Source organism: Marmota flaviventris, chromosome 6, assembly GCF_047511675.1.
Source record: "Marmota flaviventris isolate mMarFla1 chromosome 6, mMarFla1.hap1, whole genome shotgun sequence".
NCBI lineage: Eukaryota > Metazoa > Chordata > Mammalia > Rodentia > Sciuridae > Marmota > Marmota flaviventris.
Window position 1 is genome coordinate 102,391,920 of NC_092503.1, and position 23,985 is coordinate 102,415,904.

Here is a 23,985-nt window from a genome sequence, read left to right on the forward strand (position 1 = left end):
GATAAGACCATTTTAGAATAGATTTTAAAAGATAGAGTAAATTGCTTCTTGGAAGCATGTGCCCAGATTTGGAAATTAATGGCACTTGATTAACAAGATCCTGCGAGTGGTGCGTGGCATCTTCATGTTTAACTTCATTCTTCAGATGCAGTCTGAAGCCACCTATTTTTGCCTGGTTCAGCATCAGTGGACTAACCCATCTAATTACATTTCTCCGGCAGTGGTAAGGTATGGAGAGGTAGGTGGTGTCAGCAAAGCCAATGTGGGAGAATCTTGAGGAGGTGATGACTTTCTGTGATCTGCCTGACCTGCCTGGACTGGGCACTGTGAACGGCCCTGTCTCTCTGCTGTCTTCCAGCACATTTTTGATATCTTTGTGCTTCCATTGTTAGCACAGATACGGGAAAGCTGTGTGGAACCCCTTTTTCCTTGAAAAATACAGAGGAATGTGTGTCTAGAGCTGAGTTTCCTTCCACTGGTTCAAGTATTGGTAATTCCCATCCTCACCACAGTGGCAATTTTTCTTACTAAATCACATGAAAGAGGGAAATGATCCTATGAAGGTACAGATTTTATAAATAGGATTTAAGTTTAGCAAGGCCTCCTCTGTCAAGGGATAATAGTGTGGTTCACAGATTACTGACTTGTAAATCCTCTGGGTTAGGGTAGAAATGGGGCTGAAAAAATTTCCCCTTGAAAAACAAATCTCTGATGTCCCAGCTTTGTGGTGATATGGAAAGAACTTCCAGAACAGAGACTACCCTGGAAGGCCTATGATTGCCCTGGCCCTTGGCCCCTCAGGGGAAATGTCCTGCCTCTAACCTTCTGACTCTGTACCAAGTTGCTTTTCTTGCGTTAGAAAGATGAAGAGCTTGCTTTATAATTCATTTTATCTTTCACCCTCACACTGACACCAGTAAACTGAGGAAAGGGTGTGATTTTCTTTCCAGTCCTGGTCTATTGCCTCAACATGTTTTTTTGTTTGTTTTGTGTGTGGTGCTGGAGATCAACCCCAGGGCCTCCTGCATTCAAGAAGGCACAAACTCTACCACTGTGCTACATCTCCAGCCCTGCCTCAAAATTTTGGGGCTACATAGCCTACCACATGGACTTAGGCATGTTACCTCATCAGCGTCCTTGATTAATTTCTTTGTCTGTTTTTCTTCATTTGACTGATTTGGATTATTGAATAGCATGTTACCATTAACATGCAACTACACAAAGTATAGGGGAGGTGGGCCTGGCCTGTATTAACTGTCTAATGCAGGACACATTCAAGAGGGGGGTGTGAAAAAGAACATGCTGAAGAGCAGATAGAAAATATTATAACTTTTATTTTTATCCTGTCCTTTGAAAAGTTTCTCTTCATGTATGTTTCATGATGTAGGTTTTATTTGTGACATTAGTATTATATCTGTGTAATTATCAATTCATCAATACGTTTATAATTAAAATAATACAGAGAACATATGGTTAAATTTTTACTCTTCCAAGAGAGAAAAGAAGTACACAGGTTCTTGAGCCCAGGAACTGTATATATTTTAAAAAAAGTTTGAACACATGTTCTGTGAAAATATTTCTGTACTTAGGAGAACACAAGACTACCATTTGCTTTGGGGTACTCATAACTTGTGAAAAATCCACCCAAGTTTCATGATCAGTTTTTAAGTCTCTTTTGTCAATGTATTAAAACTTTGTTTTCTAAAATGTTTTGTAGGGCATTAAAGATGGTGTTATTTGGCATATATGAACTGAAGAGTTAACAGCTTATTTTTTTTTCTTTTGTTTGATTAATTGGAAAACAAATCAACGTATGAAAATAAAATATATTTAACCTCAAAAAAATTTTTTTACTCTTTCAGAGAAGGGCTATTTGTTATTTATTTAAGTTTTAAAACCATATCAGTGTTTACTATGGTAAGAGTCCCCTTTAAAAATATGTGGTAGCAAATATGTACTATATATAGTACATCATCATGACTGTATATCAGATTTTAAAATGCAATGACAAAATATAAAGTTAGCAAACTGACCTCAGGAACCCAAGCTTAGGTAGGAAGATGAACTTAAAAGAATTTTATTTTTCTCCTATTTGATCTTGAAAAATCTGTATAGAAATCTGAAAAACCTAGTTGTCAAAAGCAGTACAGAGATTTAGCCTTGTTTCTCAATACTGAATAGTATTTGGGGGATTTCCTAAAACTTTTAGGATAAATTTAAAACTTGCTCATTTGGACCACATGTTTTTGGGGCCCTGACTTCATTGGCCACTACTTCCCTGCGTGTGTCACAGCTGAGCCATGCTCACCTACTTTCTGCCCTCTCCTTAGATAGAGCAGACTGTTTCTCCTGTCCACTTATTTATACTTGCTCTTCTCTCTGCCTTTCTTTTTCTTCTTCACCTCTCCCAGCCCCGATCATCTTCCAGCTGACTCCTTTTCTATCTTTTAACACTCAACTTAGTGTCTCTTCTAGAAAGTGTCCTTGATTTTCCAATTCGTTTCATTCTCCTTCCTATGTTCCTATAACACCTTGGACATGTCTTACTTAGATCCTTGTTCTGTTGTTATTGTTGTTATTAGTATTATTTAGCAGAGATTGATTGACCCCAGAGGCACTTAACCACTGAACCATATTCCCAGCCCTTTTTATATTTTATTTAGAGACAGGGTCTCACTTAGATCCTCACCAAATTGTTGAGGCTGGTTTTGAACTCACAATCCTCCTTCCTCAGCTTCCAGAGCCACTGGGGTTATGGGCATGCCTCACCGTGCCTGGCTCTTATTCTATAATTATTACTTACTTTTATGTCACCTTGAGAACAGAGACATCCTTATTAGATGTTTTATAACTCCAAGACAGAGCGCAGAATTTGGCATGTGCCATGAACTCAATAAATGCTAGAGTGAATGATTAATGACTGAGATGCAAATACTGACCCATCAGTCCCTCCTAAAGTATTTCTGGGATTCTGGAAACTTAAGGAGGATATTTCACTGTTATACTGAGAATTTTGCCAAACAAAGAATGGGTAGAGAGTGTCGGTCTCTAAAGACCTTAGCAAGTGAGGAGGGGTGCTGATCTTGTCTGGAAGACCTGGTGGTCCTCTGTAGCACCTGGTCTGGGACATATTCAACACAGTATGTATTTACAATCTCTGGGCCAGACACTTGCTCTGCTGAGATGTGCTTCCCCTGCAGGTAAGAGGATGCTCTATGCTGGAGAAAGTGGGTTCATTCCTTTTCTTGATGGAGTTCTCTCAAACTCTAGTATTCCCAGTAGGTGCCTCTCATTTCCCTTCACCCCTGGTAAGCTGGTGGCCTTTCATTCAAACTCCTGCACACAGCTTGCCTCCTCCCTCCTCCCCATGTCTTCCACCTGAGCAGTTGATGGGCCTCCTGTAGCTCAGCACCTGAGGAACTGATGGGCCTAGTGTGGCTTGCCAATCAGGAGTTTAGAGCTCTCCAGGGATTTACTGCCATCCCAGCCCTCAGGCCTCCTGTGGCTCAGCATCTAGGCAGTTGACACACCTCCTGTGGTTTTAGCTAGTGAGCAGCTTGTGGATCTTCTGTTTGCTGTGCAATAGTTTCAGAGGTTTCCTTTTCTCATTTGCATAGTATGGATGCACCTGTTTCTGTTTGTTTTCTTCTTTGGTGAAACTCTAAGAGTGTAAATGAGAAAATGATGTGGTTTAGAGCTAGGACATTGGCTACTGCTGAGGGGCCCAAGTTTTGCTGTTTGGAAAACAGCTGAGACCTCAATTCTAGTCCTTTTGAGGAAATTATCTGTGACTGAGGGAATTTCAGAGGGCCGTAACTCTTTTAGGCTCCTGGCATATGTACTTGGTCTGTATTTAATGCTATCTTGACCATCTGAATGAATCAAAAAAACTTCATTCACTTCTTAATTTATCTTATTCATCAGAAAGTACCACTTGAGGGAAGGCTTCAGGCAGAACAAACTGGCTGAAATAGTTCAAGTGGAGAAGGAAGGAAACAGTTAAAGGATTTTAAACTGCTAAAGAGGGCTTTTACATTTTTCTGGGAAAGCAGCAGTTTGTATGGAAATCACAGCTTTTATACATTAAGTATGGTTATGAGTCTCTTCCCTTAAGCTGTGTGAGAAATGTGGGCTTCCCCCCACCCCCAAAGGAAAAGGAGACTGGAACCAAATACTCATGTAGCTCTCTGCCCAGGATTTTCAGGTAACAAAGAGAAGGGAGAGGCTGGTTGGTTCTTAGGAAACAGGAGATTTTATGGATACCATAGTTGTTGTTATACCATGCTTTGTCTAAGCCTTGCTTAGAAAGGATAACTTTGGCCACAATTTTTATAAACTGTATTATCCAAGTATCTTCTCTTTTCCCATCGTGATTCACCATCTTCCATCACAGACAAACAATGTCACATGCACTGATAAGGACCACATCAGGATGTCAGTGCCAAGGGCCACGTTTGTTTTTGCAGGAACCCTGGTTACTTGAATAACAGCTGTTGGAGGGATAGGTTAAAGTCAGAAGACCATAAAACATTATCAGCAAGAAATGACACAGGAATTGTAAAGGTATTCAAATATCTTTTTTTTTTTTTTTGAGCCAAAAAAGGGACTAAGACTCTTCCTGTAGTAATAGCATTTTGTAGAGTATGCTGATACAAGTGGTACTACAATTAATAATAAACCCATTATTACAATGAGATAATAATATGAGCTTGGATTTTTAATGTCTCATGCACTGCATTAATTTTTTTTAATCTCACTGAAGAAGTGGTCAGACATTAACACCATATTTTATCAATAAGGAAAGCAAGATTAGAAGCAGAAGCTCTTAACCTTTAGTATGTGTGAGAATCAACTGAGTTGGTTTTAAAATATTAGTCATCTAAATTTTGAATCAGTTCTGGTACTGAAGCAGGGCATCCCTGGACCACACTTTTGAGAAAGCCTGACTTAGATGTTTAGTAATAGTCCTGAGGTCCCACAGCCAGAAAGTGGGTATGTTTTACTCCTGCTGCCCTATCTACACTGCCCTTCCTGTTGTTATGTACCAGAAGGAAGGTTCAGTATTTCTTTTGTTGATCTTATATATCAAACTGTATATGACTATTGGTCATTCCTTACTTGGAAGCATCCTTATACATCCTTGGACTTCTGTAACTTGATTATTAAAAAAATGTAAAATAGTGCATCAGTTGTTTTCTGTACAAAGTAATCAATAATAAGAGATACAAAAGCAAAATATCCAAGAATACTTTAACCTGTCTTCTTGCCCTTTCTTGGATAACTACTGTTATTAACTGAGCTTATTATATAATTTTAATGTGTGTGTATATATATATATATATCTTTTCTATGACTAAGCATTACTTTTCTATCCTAAGCATCTTGGATTAATTCACATTGGGATTTTCCTAGCCACCTTATGAGGCACTGTTAACTCACTTTATCAGACATCAGGGCAAGCTGAAAAATGAAGATCCTAGCTAATTGGTGGAGAAATAAAATTTAAACACCATCATCTGGATTCAGAGCTCTTTATGCTGTGCTAAGCTGTGCCTCAAATCATTAGTGAAAAAATATGTTCTTAGTATTCATACATGACTTCAAAAAATGTTGAACAATTGAAATACTATCTTATCAGTAAAGAAAAAATCTACCACATCCTTTTAAATGACTGCATAGCACCCCAGAATAAAATGTGGTTTATTGAACTACTATCTTGTGATAACACTTAAGTTTTTTCTCCAGTTTTTCACTTTCATCAGCAATATAAACAATAAAAATGTTAATGCCTATTGTACTAGTAGAAGAAATTTCTCTATGCCAGTTGATTCCCACAATATCATCTATAACCTCCTATATCTGAGATCACACAGAGGCCTCTTTAACAATGAAAATCTAAATTAAAAAAAAAAGAAGGTGAGATATTGATTTTAATATTTTAGATGAAAGCAAATATACTCCAACTAGCAAGGGTTTTTGAAGAGACTGATTTGGAGAAATTTGCTCTAGATAATCCTTAGCAACCAAATTCTTAAAAGGACACAGAGATGGAAGAAAATAAACAAAACAGAGTTCAGAAGCAGATCTGTGGATATATGAGAATTTACTTGGTGAGTAAGATTTTGCTCAAAAAACAGTGGGAAAGACTAATTTCAGTAAATCTTATTGGAATAGTTGTCTACCCATATGTTAAAAAATCCTGTTATAATATCAAGCCATATCATGCAAAATCAACTAAAGTTCTATATTAAGTTTAAGGGAATTATAGGAGAATATATTTTATATTCTCTTCATATTCATATTTCCAAAATATGCCTGAGAATATGCTGCAGCTAAATTTTCCCCTTGTTCCATTGTGTGTGCATTCGCTCTATTTTGGGTCTTGTCTCTTGGAATAGTGGATTGACTGTTCAGAATCACTCTCATAGTTCTGTGGTTTTGTGATTAAAATGACTGTATGTCTTCCCATGAATCCTTATTTCAGGAAGTTGTCTCCAGTGAATATGGGTGAGCAAAGTTGAGATAAGGAAAACTTTTCAGAGAGTAGTATAATCCATGCAAGGTAGCAGAGTTTGGTCTTGACCTAATATTGAATTAGCAAGCAATAGCTGAAGTCAAAATGAATTAAAACTTTGTACCAAACTCCAGTTCAAGTAGCAGAGTCAAGTTTTTCCTTGTTTCTCAGACACTCAACAATGTGAAGTATTTCACATGAATCCAAATGTAGAAAGGGCAAAGGTGGAGATAAAATGTAAACTAAGAGAAGTTAGAAACACAAAGTAAAATAAAGTCACGTCAATTAAGAAGAGATTGCACAGCTTACTGTCTTTCTCAAGGTATTGCTGGCAGTGGGAGAAAATTGCAAGGACAAAAGAGAACTCAAGAAAAGAATTATATACATACAAAGGCATACTCTAATACTTATGGAGGACTAAAATTTCACTGGAAACAAATACAAATCTAACTAGTCTTGACTTTTAATTTCACTTTCAGTTTTTGATTTTTTAAAAAAGGCGATTTATATTCCTTGCTCAAAATTCAAAGGCATAAAAGAATAGTTCTTGAAATTTTGTCTTCAGTTTTGTCTTCCTGTCCCCCTGCTTTATTTCCTGGAAATAACAATGTTACTGATTCCTTGGATTCCCCTACAGAGATATTCTGTGCCAAATATATGAAAAGTATACATTTTTTTCTTATTACCCTCCCTTTACATAACTCTAACATATTATGAATTGTTGCATCTTGCTTCAAAAGGTACACTGTTTTGAAAATGCTTGTATATTAGTACATAAAGTACCGGAGGTATAATTCACATACCATTCAATTCATCCATTTAAAGCATACATGGCTTTTAGTGTATTTACAGAGTTGTGCAACCATCACCACAATCCATTTCAGAACATTTCTTACTTTCAAAAGACACTCTGCACCCCCTTACCTGTAACCCTATAATCCCTCATTCTTCCCAGCCCCAGGCAACCATATATATATACTTTCTTTTTTGCTTATTCTAGACATTTTATATAAATGGAATCATACAAGAGCTTCCTTCACTTTGTGTATGATTTTCAAGGTTCATCCATGTTGTAGCATGTGATCAGTTTCTATTTACAAATGGATGAATGGCTAAAAAGATCCCATACATAAAGTATGTGTTTATTTTGGTATATAGGTATATAGACATATATTCGCTAATTAGGCTATTTCATGTGTTTATTTTTTTTTAATTTTTAATGGGTGTTTTTAGTTGTAGTTGGACACAATACCTTTATTTTATTTATTTATTTTTATGTGGTGCAAAGTATCTAACTTAGTGCCTCACACATGCTAGGCAAGCTCTTTACTGCTGAACTACAACTCCAGGCCTATTTCATGTGTTTATATAGCAGTCACTCATTCTTATGTATCATTTCTCATTAATTACATTTGTTCAAATACCCAGATATATGGATTTACTTCACACAGAGTTTTCTAAGAGATCATCCCTAACTGGGTTTGGGCAGATGGAGTCTAATGTTTACCTTATATGACTAAGAAGGGAACTGAAATGGTTCTAATTTCTCAGGCCATTGAAGATATCTTAATATTTACTCCTTGTAACAGTCTCCTTTCAAAGGTCCTTTTGAAAAGAGATAAGTGCACATGGGTTACATGTTCCCCTGGCTTCTCCTTCTTCTTTCCTATTTAAAGAAAGCAGTCATCTGCTCTCAAAGAGAGTCTCCCCTGCTGCTCTCTGCATCCTATGTTGTCTTCCTTTCTCTGTCCCTAAGTCCCCTAGATGTCTTCTTCTCTCCCTTATTTGAAGTCTTGACTTCTCTACAGGATACTTCCTATCGGTGTATACCATTTGTTTGTGTGTATGCACCATATGACTAAACAAATTCCCTTGAATCCTCATCTACTTCTGGACACGAATTCTTCTCTCCACATTCTACTATTGCTCCTTTGGTGATTTCTGAGGACATAAATTTTCTAATTGTGAAGCTATTGACAGTATTTGAAACTATGAACATGTTTTTCTTTTTTTCAAGTATCACACCCATATGCCCAACTGTCAACTGAAATCTCTGCTGGGATGATGTCAAAGTTCAGAAGCTAAAATAACTCACTGAGATCCTCTGCCCTTCCAAGTCTGCTCTCCCAGTTCCACTTGTACCTTCTCCCCCCTCCAGTTTTCTCACATCAGTCCATGACATCTCCTGCTGTTACTGATTGCTGAAAGTTTTCTTAACGCTTCAACACACCCTGGTTATTTTGATTTCTGAAAAGTACTCAATATGCATTTTTGCAATCTTTTCTCTCTCTACCCTAACTTATGTGTTATCATCTCTGGGATGGACCACTAGAATGCCTCTTAATTACTTGCTTGCTACATTTACCCTTATTTACTTCATTCCGCAGAGACATCTTTTGATAATACAAAATGGCTATGTGATTTCCCTGCTAAAAACCCATTGGTGGTATAAACTGTGTCCTCTCTACTTTTTTCATTGTGACTCAACCTTTAGATCTTGGTTCTTCTATTCTTCACTTTTCAATGTTATTCTCGTAGCATTATGAATTTTCTTCCTTAGCAATTTGCACAGTTTGTGCCTATGTAATTATCTTTGTGATTGTGTTTTAATGTCAATTTCCTCCTCAAAACATTAGGTTTCATGAGAACTGAGTCTGGTTTCTTTGGTTCACATAACAGGTTCAGAGAGAGCACTCAAACGTATATGCTTGACATAAAAGAGGGGGTAACTAGCGATTGAATGCCTCTTACATATCAGGCACTGGAATATTTTGTGTGTGTGATTTCACCAAATCTTTACTGTTGAGCTCACAGATTATTCTCTACATAGACATGTATCAACGAGTAGAGCCTGAAAGGAATGCAGACGTAGTTGAAAAACCATTGGAACTATAGAACTACACAGACCCTGGATATGTGTGGAGTATGGGTAGATAGAGTACCAATGGGATTCTGAACAGTAGGGCAGAATTAATCAGCTTTTTTTTTTTTTTTGCCTCTGTGACTAAAGGATTCAACTAGCACAATTGTAGAGGAGAAAATTTTATTTAAGGGCTCATAGTTTCTGAGTTGTCAGTCCATAATACAGCCAGCTCTACCATGGCAGAAGAATATGGCAGAGGGAAACTGCTCACATGGTGATCAGAGAGAGAGAGAGAGAGAGAGAGAGAGAGAGAGAGAGAGAGAGAGAGGAAGGGAGAGAGAGAGAGAGAGAGAGAGAGAAAGAAGAATCTCCAATTAGCATATACAAATATATACCCCAAAGCCCCAATTCCCACCTCCTCCAGCCACACCCTACCACTTCAATTACAATTCAGTTAATCCCTATCAGGGGATTAATTCACTAATTGTGTTAAGACTTTTATAACCTAATCAGTTCTCCTCTGAGCCTTCTTGCATTGTCTCACATGTGAGCTTCTGGGGAACACCTCACATCCAAACCATAATAAGGGCATTATAAGCAAATTAGGTTTCTCAGGCACTAGAAGGAAAGGAGGAACAGACACTGTCCTACTTGCTTGGAAACATGCCTGGACTTTGCAATGATTATTTTGGAACTGTAATTATTTTGATTATTACATCAGAAGCAGATACTTCTTTTACTTTTTCCTTCCACCAATACTCACCTGATCAGTCTTGTAAAAATAGTTACTTCTCTATGTGAAATGGAAGTCTTATTTTGTTTATGGATTTTTTTGCATATACTGCAGTGTCTGACAAAGAACTTGACAATATTTGCTAGGTGAATGAACAAATTTGTTTGTCAGTAATAATACTTTTCTTTATATACTGTTCTCCTCTGGGGGACTTCTAGAGACCCTGGGTTAAAAAGAGGGATTCATTCTGATGACAATATCTTTGCCAGACAGAATGGAGATATTTTAGAGTATTGTGACTTCTGGAAGAAGTTGTAGAATCTGGAAATTATTATTGGAATACTTAGAAATGTGAATAAGAATTCTAGAAACCTTCATGATTTCTGGGACAGTATTTTAATTCAAGTGGAAAGGAATTTATTTTGAAAACCCCAAGCAAGAACTCTTTGCATTGAATATATAGAATTTACAGAAATCACAGACACATTCAATAAAACCTCTTGAAGGCTTTGGGACATTATAAAAATATGGAAAATATGGAAATATTAAAAATACTAAAAACTTGCATTGAAATGTGTGTATGTAAGCACATTAGTAATGTAGGAGCATAATATATAGACTGGTTTGCTCAGAAATTATAAATTTTAAGACTATATCAAAATGTTGAGTATTTAATCAGTATTGATTAATCAGTATTAATCAGACTTGAATCATTAGTCAGGTATTATGGTCTAAGCTCTCTCAAGCATTACCTATTCATTTATTAATAATGTCTATCATCTTAAAGAACAAATGGCATATTAGTATCTTTCAAGAATTTAATAAAATTTAATTAGAAGAAATAATTTAAAATTTGAGAAAAATAATAACAGTGAAAAGAAATTAAAAAAAAAAAAAAAACCTCAGTTTTTTGGATCTATTGCCCTCTCTAATGTCAAACAGAGAAAAAAGGAGAGGATTTCTTTTCTTTTTTTTTTAAATTTTTTATTGTTGGCTGTTCAAAACATTACATAGTTCTTGATATATCATATTTCACACTTTGATTCAAGTGGGTTATGAGCTCCCATTTTTACCCCATATACAGATTGCAGAATCACATCAGTTACACATCCATTGATTTACATATTGCCATACTAGTGTCTGTTGTGTTCTGCTGCCTTTCCTATCCTCTACTATCCCCCCTCCCCTCCCCTCCCCTCCCCTCTACTCTCTCTGCCCCCTCTACTGACATTCATTTGTCCCCCTTGTATTATTTTTCCCTTTCCCCTCACTTCCTCTTGTATGTACTTTTGTATAACTCTGAGGGTCTCCTTCCATTTCCATGCAATTTCCCTTCTCTCTCCCTTTCCCTCCCACCTCTCATCCCTGTTTAATGTTAATCTTCTTCTCATGCTCTTCGACCCTACTCTGTTCTTACTTACTCTCCTTATATCAAAGAAGACATTTGGCATTTGTTTTTTAGGGATTGGCTAGCTTCACTTAGAATAATCTGCTCTAATGCCATCCATTTCCCTGTAAATTCTATGATTTTGTCATTTTTTAATGCAGAGTAATACTCCATTGTGTATAAATGCCACATTTTTTTTATCCATTCATCTATTGAAGGGCATCTAGGTTGGTTCCACAGTCTTGCTATTGTGAATTGTGCTGCTATGAACATCGATGTAGCAGTGTCCCTGTAGCATGCTCTTTTCAGGTCTTTAGGGAATAGACCGAGAAGGGGGATAGCTGGGTCAAATGGTGGCTCCATTCCCAGCTTTCCAAGAAATCTCCATACTGCTTTCCAAATTGGCTGCACCAATTTGCAGTCCCACCAGCAATGTACAAGTGTACCCTTTTCCCCACATCCTCGCCAGCACTTGTTGTTGTTTGACTTCATAATGGCTGCCAATCTAACTGGAGTGAGATGGTATCTTAGGGTGGTTTTGATTTGCATTTCTCTGACTGCTAGAGATGGTGAGCATTTTTTCATGTACTTGTTGATTGATTGTATGTCCTCCTATGAGAAGTGTCTGTTCAGGTCCTTGGCCCATTTGTTGATTGGGTTGTTTGTTCTCTTATTGTCTAATTTTTTGAGTTCTTTGTATACTCTGGATATTAGGGCTCTATCTGAAGTGTGAGGAGTAAACATTTGTTCCCAGGATGTAGGCTCTCTATTTACCTCTCTTATTGTTTCTTTTGCTGAGAAAAAACTTTTTAGTTTGAGTAAGTCCCATTTGTTGATTCTAGTTATTAACTTTTGTGCTATCGGTGTCCTATTGAGGAATTTGGAGCCCGACCCCACAGTATATAGATCGTAGCCAACTTTTTCTTCTATCAGACGGCGTGTCTCTGATTTGATATCAAGCTCCTTGATCCATTTTGAATTAACTTTTGTGCATGGCGAGAGAAAGGGATTCAGTTTCATTTTGTTGCATATGGATTTCCAGTTTTCCCAGCACCATTTGTTGAAGATGCTATCCTTCCTCCATTGCATGCTTTTAGCCCCTTTATCAAATATAAGGTAGTTGTAGTTTTGTGGATTGGTTTCTGTGTCCTCTATTCTGTACCATTGGTCCACCCGCCTGTTTTGGTACCAGTACCATGCTGTTTTTGTTACTATTGCTCTGTAGTATAGTTTGAAGTCTGGTATCGCTATACCGCCTGATTAACACTTCCTGCTTAGCATTGTTTTTGCTATTCTGGGTCATTTATTTTTCCATATGAATTTCATGATTGCTTTCTCTATTTCTACAAGAAATGCCCTTGGGATTTTGATTGGCATTGCATTAAACCTATAGAGAACTTTTGGTAATATCGCCATTTTGATGATGTTAGTTCTGCCTATCCATGAACAGGGTATATTTTTCCATCTTCTAAGATCTTCTTCTATTTCTCTCTTTAGGGTTCTGTAGTTTTCATTGTATAAGTCTTTCACCTCTTTTGTTAGGTTGATTCCCAAGTATTTTATTTTTTTTGAAGATATTGTGAATGGAGTGGTTGTCCTCATTTCCATTTCAGAGGATTTGTCGCTGATATACAGGAATGCCTTTGATTTATGCGTGTTGATTTTATATCCTGCCACTTTGCTGAATTCATTTATTAGCTCTAATAGTTTCTTTGTAGAGCCTTTTGGGTCTGCTAGGTATAGAATCATGTCACCTGCAAATAGTGATAATTTAAGTTCTTCTTTTCCTATTTTGATGCCTTTAATTTCTTTCGTCTGTCTAATTGCTCTGGCCAGTGTTTCGAGAACAGTGCTGAACAGAAGTGGTGAGAGAGGGCATCCCTGTCTTGTTCCAGATTTTAGAGGAAATGCCTTCAGTTTTTCTCCATTCAGAATGATGCTAGCCTGAGGCTTAGCATAGATTGCTTTTACAATATTGAGGTATGTTCCTGTTATCCCTAGTTTTTCTAGAGTTTTGAACATAAAGGGATGCTGTACTTTGTCGAATGCTTTTTCCGCATCTATTGAGATGATCATAAGGTTCTTATTTTTAAGTCTATTGATGTGGTGAATAACATTTATTGATTTCCGTATATTGAACCAGCCTTGCATCCCAGGGATGAATCCTACTTGATCATGGTGCACAATTTTTTTGATATGTTTTTGTATCTGATTCGCCAGAATTTTATTGAGGATTTTTGCATCTAGGTTTATTAGAGATATTGGTCTGTAGTTTTCTTTCTTTGAAGTGTCTTTGTCTGGTTTAGGTATCAGGGTGATGTTGGCCTCGTAGAATGAATTTGGAAGTTATCCCTCTTTTTCTATTTCCTGAAGTAGCTTGAAAAGTATTGGTATTAGTTCCTCTTTAAAGGTTTTGTAAAACTCTGCTGTATACCCATCCGGTCCTGGGATTTTCTTAGTTGGTAGTCTTTTTATGGTTTCTTCTATTTCCTCAATTGATATTGGTTTGTTTAGGTTGTCTATATCCTCCTGACTCAATCTGGGCAGATCATATGACTTAAGAAATTTATCGATGCCTTCACTATCTTCTAATTTATTGGAGTATAAGGATTCAAAATAATTTTTGATTATCTTCTGTATATCTGAAGTGTCTGTTGAGATATTGCCTTTTTCATCCCATATGCTAGTAATTTGAGTTCTCTCTCTTCTTCTCTTCGCTAGCATGGCTAAGGGTCTGTCGATTTTGTTTATTTTTTCAAAGAACCAACTTTTAGTTTTGTCAATTTTTTCAATTGTTTCTTTTGTTTTGATTTCATTAATTTCAGCTCTGATTTTAATTATTTCTTGCCTTCTACTTCTTTTGCTGTTGTTTTGCTCTTCTTTTTCTAGGATTTTGAGATGAAGTATGAGATCATTTATTTGTTGGTTTTTTCTTTTTTTAAGGAATGAACTCCAAGCAATGAATTTTCCTCTTAGAACTGCTTTCAATGTGTCCCATAGATTCCGATATGTTGTGTCTGTGTTTTCATTAATCTCTAAGAATTTTTTAATTTCCTCCTTGATGTCTTCTATAACCCATTGATCATTCAGTAACCTATTGTTCATTCTCCAAGTGATGTATTCTTTTTCCTTCCTTCTTTTATCGTTGATTTTCAGTTCCATTCCATTATGATCAGATAGGATGCATGGTATTATCTCTACTCCTTTATATTGTCTAAGAGTTGCCCTGTGACATAATATATGATCTATTTTTGAGAAGGATCCATGTGCTGCTGAGAAAAAAGTGTAACTGCTTGATGTTGGGTGGTATATTCTATATATGTCAATTAAGTCTAGGTTATTAATTGTGTTATTGAGTTCTATAGTTTCCTTATTCAACTTTTGTTTGGAAGATCTGTCCAGTGGCGAGAGAGGTGTGTTGAAGTCTCCCATGATTATTGTATGGTGGTCTATTAGACTCTTGAACTTGAGAAGAGTTTGTTTGATGAACATAGCTGCACCATTGTTTGGGGCATATATATTTATGATTGTCATGTCTTATTAGTGTATGGTTCCCTTAAGCAGTATGTAGTGTCCCTCTTTATCCCTTTTGATTAACTTTGGCTTGAAATCTATTTTATTTGATATGAGTATGGACACTCCTGCTTGTTTCCGAAGTCCATATGAGTGATATGATTTTTCCCAACCTTTCACCTTCAGCCTATGTATGTCTTTTCCTATCAAATGTGTCTCCTGTAGGCAGCATATTGTTGGGTCTTGTTTTGTGATGCATTCTACTAGCCTGTGTCTCTTGATTGGTGAGTTTAAGCCATTAACATTTAGGGTTATTATTGAGATATGGGTTGTTCTTCCAGCCATATTTGTTTATTTATGTTACTAAACATGGTTTGTTTTCCTTTTTGATTATTTTTCCCCCCTTTACTGTCCTACCTCCCACTGTTGGTTTTCATTGTTATTTTCCATTTCCTCTTCCTGTAATGTTTTGCCAAGGATGTTTTGAAGAGATGGTTTTCTAGCTGCAAATTCTTTTAACTTTTGTTTATCGTGGAAGGTTTTAATTTCATCTTCCATCCTGAAGCTTAATTTCGCTGGAAACACAATTCTTGGTTGGAACCCATTTTCTTTCAGTGTTTGAAATATGTTATTCCAGGATCTTCTAGCTTTCAGAGTCTGTGTTGAAAGATCAGCTGTTATCCTGATTGGCTTACCCCTAAATGTGATCTGCTTCCTTTCTCTTGTAGCTTTTAAAATTCTCTCTTTATTCTGTATGTTGGGCATCTTCATTATAATGTGTCTAGGTGTGGGTCTCTTATGATTTTGCACATTCGGCGTCCTGCAGGCTTCTAGGATTTGGGGTTCTGTCTCATTCTTCAAGTCTGGGAAGTTTTCTCGTATTATTTCATTGAATAGATTGCTCATTCCTTTGGTTTGAAACTCTGTCCCTTCCTGTATCCCAATGACTCTTAAATTTGGTCTCTTGATGTTATCCCATATTTCTTGGATGTTCTGCTCATGGTTTCTTAACAGTCTTGCTGAGCTGTCTATGTTCTTTTCAAGTTGAAATACTTTATCTTCATTGTCTGATGTTCTGTCTTCTAAGTGTTCTACTCTGCTGGTAGTATTCTCAATTGAGTTTTTAAGTTGGCTTATTGCTTCCTGCATTTCTAGGATTTCTGTTTGTTTGTTTTTTATAACCTCTATTTCCCTGTATAGTTGATCTTTTGCTTCTTGGATTTGTTTATGTAATTCATTGTTGAAGTGATCTTTCATTGTCTGATTTTGCTGTCTGATGTCTTCCTTGAGACTCCAGATCATCTGAAGCATGTATATCCTGAATTCTTTATCTGACATTCCATCTGCTGCAGCTATTACCTCTTCTAACGTTGAGTTGACCTGCAATGCTTGTGGTCCTTTCTTTCCTTGTCTCTTCATACTGTTCCCGTTCCTTTCTACTTGGTGAAACTGTTGTGCTATTGAACTTTCCCCCTATATATTTATATTGGTCTTGTATAGTTACAAAGTCTCCCTCGCAGGCGCGGGCGGGGGCTCTGCCCCTCCTCCAATTGGGGCAATGTGCCTACCACGCCGGCAGGCCGCTGGGCCTGCTCTGCCGGTCGGTAGCAGGTCCGCCGACCTTGCAGGCGCGGGCGGCGGCTCTGTCCCTCTGCGGGCCGCTAGGCTTGTTCTGTCGGTGGTCGCAGTTCTGCCTACTTTGCAGGCGCAGGCAGCGGCACTGCCCCTCTGCAGGCCTCTGGGGCTGTACTGCCAGTGGGTCACAGGTCCGCCTACCTTGCAGGCGCGGGGGGGGGCGGCTCTACCCTTCCTCAGGCCACTGGGCCTGTTCTGTCTGTCGGTTGCAGGTCTGGCCTGTTCTGATGGTGGTCACAGTTCCGTCTACCTTGCAGGCGCGGGGGGGAGGGGGCGGCTCTGCCTCTCAGCAGGCCGCTGCTCCTCTTCTGCCAGTGTGTCACAGGCCCGCCTACCTTGCAGGAGTGATTGGAAGCTCTGCCCCTCCGTGGGCCACTGGGCCTTTTCTGTCGGTGGTCACAGTTCCGCCTACCTGGCAGGGGCGGGGGGTGGGGGGGTGGCTCTGCCCCTCAGCAGGCCGCTGGGCCTGCTCTGTGGGTGGTCACAGTTCCCTCTACCTTGCCGGCGCAGGGGGAGGGGGCGGCTCTGCCTCTCAGCAGGCCGCTGCTCCTCTTCTCAGGATTTATTTTCAAAAAGGAGCTGATGAGGGAAATAAACTCCTTGAATGCAGCGTTTGCTGCATAGAATATTGCCTAAAGAGCTTTTTTAAAGAGTGAATCACTTATTTTGTACAGCTTCATATATTTTTTTCTTCAGGTTTAAAGTGTGAAAATGTATTAATTTATTAGTAGTTGTTCTTAATGTCTTTTCTAAGGAAACAAATCTAAATGCAACCCACATATGAAGTAAGTGTGACGTCTGGTTCAGCTTGAACACAAACTGCAACTTGTAAAAACATAACAGTATGCTCACCTGAGCATTGCCACAATCTGCCTTCGTAGGTATGTGAGCACATTAGTATTCACTATTAGGGCTTGAGAGGGATTGTAACCCCAAACCTCAGGTCAGCCCAGATTCATTAACAATGAACAGGAGTAATAGAATTACGTGAAGAAAGCCAAACTATAGTTTAACATCTGACCTCAAATTTATTGAAATGAATACTCTCCACTTTTAGGTCTTCAGGGGATTGTAGGTTCTAAGGATTTTTGTGAGACTAGATTATGTGAGCAAGCAGAGCACAGGGCACCCTGTTTCAAATGACAATGCCAACTCAGCCACTCAGAGACTTCCAGGCCCTATAGAGAGCTCAGCAGCATGACTGCATCTCAGAAGAAAAACCCAAACAAAGCAAGGCGGGAAGAGAGAAGGCAGATTCCTTTCTACCTTTATGAAAGCAGCCACACTTTCTAGCAGATTTTCTTTCAGAATTTGGGATCCAGAGGATTGATCTAATACAGTTAGTAATTTTATTTAAAAACCTTCCCATTAAATAGATTCAAAATATTTTTGAAGAACAGATGGTGTAGGCTAGAGGAAGAAATAAACATTGTATATTAAGCATTTTATTGATCAATTAAAATATCATAATTTAAATTGTTGATTCTACTGTGGGAATTATGCTTGTCTCTATGTGACTTGAGACACAGAGAGTAAATATGGGGAGTGGGATGGAGATTTATTATATGAAATTTAAATGGGTCTCTTTCCATTTGGTAAGAATAAGGGCTGTTCTCCTTTTCCCCTCCAATTCTCCTTCTCTCCTTCTCTCTCTCTCTCTCTCTCTCTCTCTCTCTCTCTCTCTCTCTCTCTCTGTCTCTCTCACACACACACACACACACACACACACACACACACACCAGGTGAGCAGATGGGTTTTCATGAAGTTGTTGGGAAATTGGCTTTCAGACTTGAATCATGTGCCTCTGGGCACTTTGAAAACTGCCTCTTCTGCCTATTTTTAAGACCAGTTTGAAAAAAAAAAAAGAAAAGATAGAGTAGAATAAAGAAACCACCTGTGTGGATTTGATGAAAAAGTCAAACTATAAAGTTTGCAGCTCTTTGAAGAGTTTGGTTATAGAAGGAAGGTAACCTCATCTTCTAGAACTGTTTTATTCAGCTTTTTCTACAAGGAACTATTGAGAACCAAATACTGTCCTTTCAGTAAATTAGTCTACTTGACACTAATTTTCAATCATGTTACCCTTTCATCCCTGTGAATTATTTATGTCTGAGAGCTTCCACTACTTTAGGAGTATTTTTCTTGGGTGTATGAGCCGTCTTCATAAATTATGATAGACTATTTGAATAAACCATTAGATTGACCCAAAGTTAAACAAGACCACAAAGAAAACACCACCAATCATTGTGTAAAAATGTATGTTTAAAGTATTTTAAGTAATCATTTTTGAACTACAAGCATTGTTTTCTTCACCTTTTAAGAAGGAAGGCTAAATCATTGAATAGTTATGCAAATAGTATTAAAATTTACTTTCCCCTTGGTTTGCATATTCATAGGAAAATATTTTGTAGCCAAAACTGAATGCAGATGCAAACCCGCTAATTATGGAAGGTGCAGGAAAACAACAGCCTATAAATGGTCCTTGTATGTCCTCCTGTTTTCTCATGTCATTGCTCTCTCTAAGCACTCTCCAGGACATCCAGAGTTGGTGCAGCCTGTGTTCCTGACAATGGCAGGGTTGTACTGGGAACCACCTAAGTTAGAGGCCTTGTACAGTGAATACCATACAGTGGGCCTGCCTCCCCTAAATTATCCTTGTTCATGTGACCCCATCATTATTCTGAGGATCTGTGCCCTTTGCCCTTGATCTCATTTCTATGGGTTTTAGACAAGTGTCAGACCCTTGGAATGTTACATGCTTGTGACCTTGATTGCTGAACTTTGCTGGGCCAAAAAAAAAAAAAAAAATGAGTTTAAATCTAGCATTGAAATTATATGGAATGCTTTGTAACTCTAGTAGTCGAATTATTCCTGATACAAAAGGAGCCTGAGAATCTCCATCAGAGATGTCTGTCTTTTCATTTGGCTCAGGTTTTCTGGTTTTGATAGTGGCTAATCATTTATAAAAGATTGGACCTTTGTTGTTCTTTTTTCTTGCTGTTTCATTTGGTGCATAGGGAGACTCAGGGATTTCTTTAATGTTGTTTCCAGATATTATTTCTAAAGCTTTATTTTTAATTGTCAAAGTAGACACTTTCAGAAATACAATAAAACATTGCCTGGTGATAGATACTAGGGTAAAGATGGTGGGTGTTTAGTGCTTGATGGATGAACAAGTGGTGGGAGGGTATAATTTGGAACCAAGAGGCACTACCCCATGGCTGGTCTTGAGCTCCTTTGGGGGGAAAACAGTCTTTAATTACATCTGGAACTCATTAATTCTTTTTGGAGCCTCTTTCCAGATCAGCTCCGCCATCAGCCTCCTATTGAGCAACAGAAATTCCAGATGGTTCCCTCCATATGCCAGTGCTCATTCTCTCAAGTAGGATAGATTGGTCACTGACAGAGGAGGATGGAATAGCTGAGGCCAAGGCAGGACAAGGTGGAGAGCATTGGGGTGGTCCATCATTCATGTTTACTAGATGCGTTGTATAAATAGCTATTTCCAAGTGAGTGCTCTGGAAAGTAATTTCACAGAAAGGATGTTACTTCTGGAGAAAGTGGAATGTTGACCCCAACTCACACCTGGAAAAAAAGAAAAAGTCTCCACAGGCTTTCATTGCAGCTAAGAACTGGTCAATTGGCCTGCAGCTGATCTGCCCTGGAGGGTGCTTTGGTGTGGATTCTTCTGCTTGTGCCACTGTGATCTCTGCTATTGTGACTCAAAGAGAACCCACTTATAAAAATCTTATAGGACACATTTTGTTTTAGCAGAATTTTGTTAAACATAGATGCATTGATAGACTTTTCAGTTTGAAGTAGCTGAGAGTGACGATAGGATCGATCTTTTTTTTATAAATAAAGGGTGTAGTATCATTTCAAGTCTAACACATTTATACTTATTTTGTTTATATATTGTCTTTATCTGATGTTAGGAGATACCTCTTTGAATTCCTGGCACTTGACAAGACTTGACATGATACTAGGAAGGAAAAGAAGAACAAAGAAAAGATGGATAGATGGATCTAGGAAATTTTAAGATAAAGTGTGGAATCAAAATAATTAGAGCAATGTTTCTGCTCCTGTCTTTATGCTGTCACTTTCCTCTTGTAGCTGTTGGATTTGTGTGTGTGTGTGTGTGTGTTGTTCTTCTTCTTCTTGTGTGTTATTTTTGAGCACCTACTATATGCTAGATATTGTTCTGGGAAAATAAATGTGAGGATGGTAGCTATGGTTCCTGTTCTTGTGAAGTTATGATAGTTAATCTGTACAGACTCTTGGGAAATTTATTGGTATATTTGGAGTGGGTAGAGCAATTAAAAGGAAATATTTCTTCTAACAGGTTATGTGATAGAGTCCAAAGGGAAAATTAAACTCTGGGCACTTGTATTTTAGCTGGAAATTATGTTTAAAGTGCCTACCATCATATGTGGGGGTGTGTATGTGTCTGTGGATATGTGTGTTTTTAAGAGAGAGAAAGAGAGCGAGGGAGAACTTTGTGGGTGAGAGAAAGAACTTACTGAGTTAATTTTATTATTTTCTTCTTTAATTTCAATAGCTAAATTTAGGTCAAATGGGATAGATTTTGGAATAAAGGCAATTTGTACAAAACTCTTGTTTTAAAATTTACTTGCTTGGAATAATTTTTCTCTTAAATTTATGAACCCATGAAATGTGTGCTAAACATAGAAAATTCTCTTGATATTTTACTTTTTATTAGAATGTTTTGAAAAGTACCAGAGATGGGACTGAAATATATATTTATTTTTATCTGTTTAGCCTGATCATTCATTTTGTACCAGTCAATAATGAACTCTTGAATTTAAGGTATGCAGGGAACTAAACTCGATAGATGTAGGCAACAGTTGTTTACTATTTTTATTTTTAACATTACAATAAGCATGAGGGACTTTTTTAAAAGCCTTTTTCTCTAAAACATAAATACATTGAGGCGTATACCTGCTTACCTACAGTAATGTATGTTTGTAATTCAAGTAATTCATTTTAGTGCTGTGATATTAAGTGTGTGGACAGCATCACATCAATGGAGTGATAAAGAGAGGTTGTTTCCCCAGAGGGAGTAGTGGAGCCATCGAGAAGACTGGAAATGACCAATTATCAGAGAAAAAAGCGTGTATTACCTTCTGAAGGATGAGTGGGTGGTGCTGATGATGCTGGACTTCATGTCCACCTGAGGGACAAAAGGAAGAAGAGTGGACTTGCAAAACCTATGGACTAGGCCTGGAGATGTTATACTTCAACTCTGCCTGCACTTTGTTGAAATAGAACTCAGTCACGTGGCTTCATCTAACTTCAGAAGAGGCTGGAAACTAGTTAGGCTAGTTAGAGACTAGAGAGTCTATTAAACTAGAGTCTAACTGTGAACCCAAGAGAAAAACAGAAATGATTAGTTTATGGCCATTATAGTATCTGCCACAGGAGGGCATGACTCATATCTCTGGAAGCAGGCAAGGGCTAAGAAAGACAACTGATAGCAAGTTAATTGGCTTGGACAGGTCCTTATGAACAGCGGGGTGCATTGTTTTCTGGACTGAGGTATGAGATTTATGTTAACAAAAGAACTCTCTAAAAATCTTTACATGTGTCAGTGATTATGGTACTTGAAATTTAAGCAGAAACATTTATTTTGATATCTTTAATTCATGCTGAATTACTAATAAGCTTTAGAAAATAACAATTAGTACTTTGGCATACATGAAATATTAACTACTTTAAATGAGAATGTTTTATTCATATATTACTTTATTGTGTATTTCAGACAAAATCCATGATAATTTCTTCTGGAGTTTTATGGAACAAGATTTTATGAAAGTGGAGATGAAGGATAGTGGTTTTAAATGGTTCATGGGCTCTATAAGCATGCCAAGCAAATGAACAACAGTGCAAATAGTGATTTTATCCAGCACTTGCTAAGCATGCGCCACATATATTGCCTTACACAGTGGTAATTAGGAAATTACCAAAGACTTACTAGGATTATTTAAGTACTTTAGATCTATTAACTCATTTGATCCTCACAGGAAAAGTTCTAGGAAGGAAGAAGATTTTTTTATTATTATGCCAATTTCACAGATAAGGTAACTGAGGTACAAAGAGATAAAGTTGCTGGTCTATACTTCAGCAAGTAGTGGAGCTAGAATTTACATCCCATTTTTTGCCTTATGAGGCCCAGGTCATATCTACTGATTTGTGTCTCCCTGAAACTACAGCCCAAAGTAAAGGGACAGGGACAAAGGGCAGGCAGCTCACTTGATCTGTGTGTTCACACTGAAGTTTGGGACAGGAGCAATGCCTTTCAGCCAGAACACTTGTTGTGTTAGGCAATGGCAGCATTTACTATTCATGGCTCCCCGCCTGTCCTTTTAATAAGGCCTAGCCTTTGGCAAACTCTGTTCTTTCAGATGCTGCACCTGTCCTGGCAAAACGTTGCAATGTAAACAGCTCCCGAATTGTCAGGGGGAACCCCACAAAAAATCACTGGAGGAGAGATGGTGATGCTTACTTCAGGTCTGTGTCTAATTTCTTTTTCTTCTGCAGACAGGACTGTCCTTGTGGATATCGATCTTCCCTTCCTCAGAGGCCTCTATGTAATGGGGACTTTAGAGTTCCCTGTGGACAGAAGCAACATCTTGAGCGTGGCATGCCTGGTTGTTGTAGGAGGGGAGCTGAAAGTCGGTGAGTAGAGTCACAGGGAGGGGCAGCAGCATGGGAATTAAGCTTGGTGAGAAAGGGCTCTGGGAAATGGTTGGTGGCACCAAGCAGTGGCTTAACCGAGGCTGGGAAGGGCTAAGGCAAGGGATGGGTTTGCTAATAGAGCTGTGGTCATGGACAGAGGGGACTTCTACTGGTCATTTTCTTATGTTCACCCTCTGTAATCAGTCCATATGCCTGGCCTGGAGTCTGCATGCTGCTACTCATTTCAGGGTGCTTTTTGCCTCCTCCAGGCTACAGATCAGTTCTTCTGTTAGTTATTTGTATCAGACTTTTTGTGGCTCACTCTTGCAGAAGATATCATCGATGGAATTGAGATCATCTAATCAACTACCTTGCAATGAAATTTCAATCGTGGTTTCAACATAGTTCTCTCAGAAAACTGAAGGAAAACCAAACTTATGTCCTAAGACATGATTGGGGGTATATATTCCCAGGGGTGTTAGAATGAAGGGAAAAGAGAAGTGAGGGAGAAAAGGAGGAATATCAAACACAAGGTGACCTCTCACACCTCTCGAGGAAATCACTGTTTCCTTGGTATATAGGAGGCATGGAGAGAAGACTTTTAGAACCACCACATCTTGGGTCAGTATTAGGCAGAAATATA

The 23,985-nt window shown here is 38.1% G+C and overlaps 1 protein-coding gene across 1 annotated transcript in view; it reads left to right on the forward strand.

Annotated features, from left to right (window-relative positions):
* Pkhd1 (PKHD1 ciliary IPT domain containing fibrocystin/polyductin) overlaps positions 1 to 23,985 on the forward strand; it is a 432,276-nt gene that overhangs the window by 241,906 nt on the left and 166,385 nt on the right. The window contains exon 52 of the mRNA XM_027938269.2: positions 23,205 to 23,342. Within this exon, the coding sequence (XP_027794070.2) occupies positions 23,205 to 23,342 (138 nt within the window). The remainder of the gene's footprint in view (positions 1 to 23,204; positions 23,343 to 23,985) is intronic.